Source organism: Gekko japonicus, unplaced genomic scaffold (assembly GCF_001447785.1).
Source record: "Gekko japonicus isolate JY-2015 unplaced genomic scaffold, Gekko_japonicus_V1.1 scaffold576, whole genome shotgun sequence".
In the NCBI taxonomy this organism is placed as follows: Eukaryota; Metazoa; Chordata; class Lepidosauria; order Squamata; family Gekkonidae; genus Gekko; species Gekko japonicus.
Window position 1 is genome coordinate 341693 of NW_015172022.1, and position 7142 is coordinate 348834.

General features: G+C 42.6%; 1 protein-coding gene across 2 annotated transcripts in view; it reads right to left on the reverse strand.

The window, feature by feature from the left end:
• SMC5 (structural maintenance of chromosomes 5) overlaps positions 1-5872 on the reverse strand; it is a 94648-nt gene extending 88776 nt beyond the window's left edge. Inside the window, exons 1-3 of one of the 2 annotated variants that reach the window (XM_015420519.1) lie at positions 5608-5872; positions 2207-2348; positions 169-221 (exon numbers count right to left, since the gene is read on the reverse strand). In XM_015420519.1, coding sequence (XP_015276005.1) covers positions 169-221; positions 2207-2348; positions 5608-5801 — 389 coding nt within the window. In that variant the 5' untranslated portion in view covers positions 5802-5872. Of the gene's footprint in view, positions 1-168; positions 222-2206; positions 2349-5187; positions 5365-5607 lie in introns of those variants that run through there. The other variant, XM_015420520.1, reaches the window with a different exon arrangement.
• Between the last annotated feature and the right edge of the window lie 1270 nt (positions 5873-7142).

Consider the following 7142-nt stretch of genomic DNA (forward strand, 5'->3'; position numbering starts at 1 on the left):
TCCACAGCACTAAAATAATACTGCTGAGGAGGAGGAAATAAAAGAAACAGACCCCACAAATGCCCACCAGTTTATCTCAACACTATACCTCCCCCCCTCCCCCAAATTCTCAATAAGGTGATTCATTACATACAAAGAATGGAAATATGAACAAATTTGGTTACTTACAGTTCAATTTCAACTTTTCCTTTGTTGCACCCTCGCTTCACATAGAGACCAACCTACAAAAAAAACCAGAATTTAAAAATTTAATTTAAAAATTTAATTTAATTTTAAAATAAAAGAAACATGAGAACAGATTTGCAATGCAATCCTAATCAGAGTTACATCCATTCAACTTTGCTTAAGACTACACTGCTATTTACTTTAAAATTATCTCAATATATACAGCAAATAATCAGCTTTGAAACAATTACAAGAGTAATGACACCCGACCTGCACCACTGACATAAAAGGAGAAAATATGGGAATTGAAAAGTATCGTTAGTAATGTAAATTGAAGGGAAAGATAACACTTCCAGCATAGCCTTTATATAATCAAAATCCTAAAGACTTTCTCCTGTGTCTGAAAGCCAATTTAAATATCCAGGAACAGTGAGTAGAACAATTCTAGGCATCTTTATTCTGTACTGTTACATTTCCAGGAGCAGAGAGTTTACAAGTGATCTTCATGTGCATTCTGAGGGGGCACAAGCGCATAAGGACCATGCTCCCTTCCTGAACATGTATGTAGGCTATGTTTTCCCCTAAGAAAAAAAGCAATGCCACAATGGAAGTACAAAGCTTATTTATATTGTCATATCAGCATATGTTATGCTATATGACAGAAAAAAGTATGTGAATCCAGTTCTTCTCATTACTTGTTCATATATTAACTTTACACCATTCAGTGGTGGTAGATCTAACTCATTTCTTAACGATTTCCTTTTTACACTGGTTCCAACGTTCAATTAAATGGAGCTTTTGAAAGCAATAATGAAATTATGAGAAATTGGGGAGAGGCTAGAGCTTAGTTTTTGGTTGTGGTGATGACAACCAAGAAGGGTTACCTCAAATTATTATATACAGCAGCAATTTTGTCATAGTTTTAACAAAATTATAACAAACTGTGAAGAGTTTAGGGTTATGTTTTGTGGTAGCAACAGTGTGAAAATATGGTTGTTAACATACAGAACCCTGAAGGCTGAAAAATGAGTCGGCAAAAAATATGTTGGGAACACAACGTAAAGACCAGTATAAACAACAAAAAAACCACTGTGTAAAAACAACACTATTTGATAACTCGTGTTCTCAACAATAATATTTATGTATGCTTTAACAATCTCAATAAAGTTATTCTGATAAACTGTTTCTGCTTGATACACAGTTACATTCTATATCAGCTAGCTACATAAAGGAATTATAACATTGCTTCATGAAAGTTGCAAGGTAAACTACATCTGACTTTATGCAGATTACATCAGCGACTACGATTGAGGCTTGTGTCATTTGCGAGGAAAGCTGCAACTATCTTCATGCAGAGTAACAACAGTGACTGCGCTGGAGGAGCTGCCTAGGTCAATTCCCCTTTCCTGACTAATCTTCCTCAGAGTCCTGTCAATTTCACAACTTTAGATTCACAAGAATCTTTCAAGGACCTGTTATTAATTCTTCATATCCCAAGCCAATCTGTCTCTTATCAAGGAACCGCACAGCGTACAACCTGAAATGGTTGGCAAAGGTCCTTGTAAATTGTGTGGCGCCTTGATAAGACAGAGATTGGCTTGGGATAAGTTGAATTAATAAGGGGTCCTATAGGCAAGCTTCCTGTGAATCTAAAGCTGTGAAATTGACAGGACTCTGAGGAAGCCCAGTCTTTGTTTGAAATACAATAAAATACTCTTCCTGCTGCACCATTTGTTTCTTCTCTGTTTTGACTATGTCTTGGTGAGACCTCCCTCTTTTCCACACAGAATCAGCAGCAACCAATTTTATAATCTTTCTCCATGTTGCTACACTGCGTGATAGCCACCAAAAGACAACTTGGGGGTGGGAGACTAATCCTGAAAAGAATGCAAATAAAACATGTAAAGGAAACTGGACTGAAAGGAGCTAACAGCATGTTAAAAATCTGACCTTTTTCATTTGTTATATTATAACTGTCTTAAGTAATGACATTACAATAGAGATCTCAGTGAACTCCAACATGATCAAGAGTTTCCCTCACCTTATCCGCTCGTCCAATGAAGGAAGGTTTTCCTGCCAATCCCAGGCATATGGCGCATACAATGCTTGATTTACCGGTTCCATTAGCTCCTACTATCATGTTTAAATGGGGTCCCGGAAACACCTCACAATTATCGTAAGTTCTGAAAGGTAATTTCATTAAAGTTTAGAGTTTATATGCTAAAGAATGAATTACCATCACAATTCAGACTAGCAATTACTTCATTTTTAAATACTGTAATATTTCCAGAACAACGAGAGAAGGGCTTATTTGGCCCACTTGAGAGCTGTTTGCAAGATTTCATGTTCTACAGTACATCAATATATTCTGCAATGAAACCAATATAAGAACTCAGGACTGAAGCTGGAATTACTGACATCCAGCACCAGCTGAAATACAGCCTGTGCCTAGGGAACAAGATTCTGCATTAGAAATGGCAGGGTCAGATAGTGCCTAGATACCAACTTGCCCAATTGTTTGGGATATTTTTCAGTTTATTTGGCCTGAGGCTGCAGGCAGGCCTGCCAGCTGCTTGGATGACCTTTGCCCTTCCTTGCTGCTTAAATCTAGGCGGTGGCCTACTAGGTCCAAGAGGTAGTTTATACCTTCGTGAGAGATGGGGTGGTTGGTCCAACACCCACTACCCTGGACCAATGAGATTTGCTTAAAGATCAAATCTTCCATTCTTCAGCAACATGACGGAATGGATGGTGGATGGACAACCGCATAAATTCCTGGATGAAGCAGATTGTTTGGATCCTTTCTAATCTGGCTGGTTATAGGACTGAAACAGCCTTTAGTGGATGACTTGTGCCAGATGAGGTGCAGAAGGAATGTGACTCTGCAGATTCTCCTGGATTTCTCAGCAGCTTTCAGTACCATTAATCATGGTATCCTTCTGGACAGACATTGGGAGTTGGGACAGGAAAGTACTACTTTGCAGCAGTTCCAGTTCTACCTGGAAGGTATGTTTCAGAAAGAAGTATTGTGGGGTTTGCTGCTTGAGGCCCATAAGATTCAATCTTGTTCCGTGTGCTTTTCAACATCTATGTGAAACAGCTGGGTGAGATCATTTTGGAGGTTTCGGTAGGGATGTCCCCAATATATCAATCTTGTTCCGTGTGCTTTTCAACATCATTTTGGAGGTTTCAGTAGGGATGTCACCAATATCTTGTGCTTCTAGCAGAAGCCAGGGAAGCGGTAAAATCCTGATCAGGGATCTGGTTTGGGAGCAGACACAGCCTAATAAACCGAAGCTTAATTCTGAAAGGCCAGACATACAAGTGGTGAGTGGAAGGTCTCACAGGTGCAGTGTTCCCTCTAAGATGAGTTAGTGTGAGCTAGCTCGCGGTTTTTTAGCCTCCGGCTCACAGATTTTTGTCTTAGCTCAGAAAGGATGGCTCCAGAGCAAACTAATTGATGCAGCAGCCAAATTGCTTGCTCACAGCTTTAATGCTGGTAGCTCACAAAGTGGAATTTTTGCTCACAAGACTCAACAGCTTAGAGGGAACATTGCACAGGTGTAACCTTTTCTGGATAGGATTGGGATGCTCCTGGACCCAGGCCTACTACTGGATACAGGTGGTAGCTGTGGCTAGGAGTACCTTTATCAGCTCCAACTGGTTAGTTGTGACCTTTCCTCCACAGGAAAAGATCCAGTCACTGTATGCACATCCTGGTTACATCTAGATTAGTTTACAAGAACACAGTCTGCGAGAGGCCACCCTTAAAAGTGCTCAGAAAACTCAATTGCTACAGAATGCTGCAGCAAGAATTGCTGACTGGAGAGGGTCATTAGGGACCATATCATGTAGTCTTGGCCCATGTACGTTGGCTCCTAATTTGTTTCTGGGCCCAATTCAAAGTGCTGGCATTGACCTTTGAAGCCCTATATGGCTTGGGATGAATATCTGAAGGACTGCTTATTCTCATATCAATCTACCAAACTATTAAGGTTATCTTTTGAGGCCCTGCTTCAGATGTCCCCACATTCTGAGATTAGATGGGTGACAACCCTAGAGAGGACCTTCTCGGTCATAGCACCCAAACTGTAAAACTGTTTCACCCATCTAATCTATCTGCCCTCTTCTGTCACTGTTTTCTGCAAGCAGGTAAAGATTTTTGTATTTTCCTCAGAGATCGCTCCTTCCTAATCTGTGTCTTAATAACAGCTTTATGTGCTTAAATATGCATTGTGGTTTTTGGTTGTTGGTTAGCCATCTTTTTAGCCATTATTATTATTTATTTTTGGACAGAAATGAGGCATATATGTTTTGTATTGTAAATAGGTAAAATAAAACAAAAACTTTGCCAAAAATCAGTAAATTGGATCTTTACAAAGCTCGTTTTACAAAGATCAGCACTTCAGATGCAGGACTACAGGAGAGACTTCTCAACTTCACCCTCCTGCATTAGGAATCAGAACCACCATAATAAAAAAAAATAATTAACCAAAGTGATTGAGCAGTCTGCTGTTAAAAGACTTCCACAAAAAGAGTAACCAAAGCTGCTGTCAACTTATCACATAATCAAGTATCCACAAATCCAATCACCAGAGGTAACTCCTTCTTACACGCTAAAAGAAACCCAATACTTCAGTTTACCCCTTCAGTTCTTATGTACTCAAGTAGGGCTGCATAATAGAAATTAGAAGAGATGTTATTTATGAAATGATATTCATATCCCTGCCACAAAAAGCTTCACCTGGCCCATTTCCACACATCAAGCCTCTTTAAGGTCAGGGTATTTCCCCCCCTCCCCAGGTTGTTGGCAACCCTGATCCCATCTTTTGCTACTAAATAGTCCATCCCACTGTACTCCATGGGATTTACTCCAAGGTAAGCATGGACAGGAATCAGCCTCACAACTCAGTCCTTTGCTTGCCTGGTCCCAGGCATAACAAAGGAAGTGCCAAGTCTTCTCTACTCCCTTAGGACCCCAGCAATGGCAAGTAAAAGCGAAGGTCTCCGCTGCAGCTTTACCCAAGCAAGATGGATGGTTGTCTGGCTGCTTCCTGTCGTCCGTGCTGGCTGCTGGAGAGAGGGGCTGGAATCAAAGGATCATACTTAAGAGTAACTGTACACAGGACAGTAACTTCCTTGTGTAAATAGCAGTCATTTAGGTCTATGGTGCAAACCTAGTGCTGTCGATACAACCTGGCTCCAACTCTGGGCACATCACGGCAGGGAGCCTGAAGGCGTCCACGCACAGGCTCCCCAAATGGGCAGCAATCTCGAGCCTTTCAAACAGAGCCCGCTTCGTAGTGAGAAGGGCCTTCTTAGGCTCCCTGAAGGCACCGCCTCCCCACAGTAGGAGCCACGCCCACATATGTCATATCCTCGCGCCCCGCCTCCTCATTGGCCCGCAGCTGAACGGCCGCCCATGTGTCCCCTCACACTCACAGGAAGTTCTCCATGGCGATCCTGACGATGGAACCCTCCACGAACGACGAGTCTGTATCTCCTCCACAGCCCACTTCCGGTCTGGTAGTTCCCACGGTTCTTTTACTGCGGTGGTTGTCGCGGCTGGCGTTGTCAGCGCCTTCGCTCTGTCCTGTCCCACCAGTCCCTGATTTTCGTTTAACTCTGGTCGCCATCTTACGGCCGCCGGAGCGGAGGTCTTCACCACAGCGACTAGTGCGAGCTCGACTGTGAGTTCGCGAGCCGGAAACGCGCGCCCGCTTCCCATTGGCTGCTGGAGCGTGACGTGAAGTTTAGTATGTATCTCATTGGCTATTGCACCACTTCGGGGGTGGTCAGCAGGTTCGTTGGGTGAAAGAGGAAGATAAACGGCTAGGCGGAATAATTAAATAATAGTCGGATTCTATTGGTTACAAAGGTCGTAGAGGCGAGAAACCTCAGTTTTCAATTGGATGGGAGATTGAAATAGGCGGGCCCTTGTATCGACGAGAGGTTTTGTGATGTTAGGAGTGGCCAATAGCTGGTGACTACATTGATGCATTTCTTAATAAGGAATTGGTTGTAGAAAAGTGGTTCGCACATCCGTTAGTTCTGCTACGGACTAAGAAAATGGATGAGATAAGATGGTTAGACCGTGTCATAGATGTGCAACTAACATGAAATTGAGCAAACTTCAGAGGACGGCGAAAGACAGGAAGGAAGGCCTGGCGTGATCTGGTTCATGGGGTCGCGAAGAGTCGGACGCGTGTGTGTGACTGAACTACAACAACAAGAAAATGTTACTCAAGCAAATAATCGCGAGGGGTGTTTAATCGCTTCCTTGCTGGTTAACCTTACAGGTCCTTATAAGATTGGGAACTACAGCTTCCTGCGCGCATTGCACAGTAATTATGTTACATTCGGTTTACTTGAACATGGTATTCTGGGACATGTAGTCGCTTTAGTGGTAAACCATGTAAGCATGGCCTTAGATAATGTTAGTCGTACCCGAATCAGTGAGGAAAGTGGACTACTTGCAGAAGGTTCTGTGTTCGTATTGGTTAATTCCTGCCCATTTTCGCTTCTTCTCTCAGCCCTCCCAGTGTTTTCTCCACTTTCCAGTAGCACATACTAAGTAAAGCTGGCTTGTTGGGGTATCATCTTCCTTGGGGAACGGCCATCTACTTGCCTTTTTCAGTAATCAAGTGGAGGAAACATTGGGAGGTTTGACAGAACTGGGGAACAGTGAGATCGTATACATTTCAATGTCATTTCCCCATTTTCCACAATCCCAAAACTTTTAAAAGCCTAGTTTCAGGTGGGTAGCCGTGTTGGTCTGAAGCAGCAGAACAAAGTTTGAGCCCAGTGGCACCTTTAACACCAACAACGTTTTATTCAAGGTATAGGCTGCAAGCACACTTATTCAGACACAGTGAAACAGAATTTCCTCAACCATTACATATAGGAAGAGATAGATGCAGGTGGGTAGCCATGTTGGTCAGAAGCAGCGGAACAAAGTTTTGGTCAAGTGGCACCTT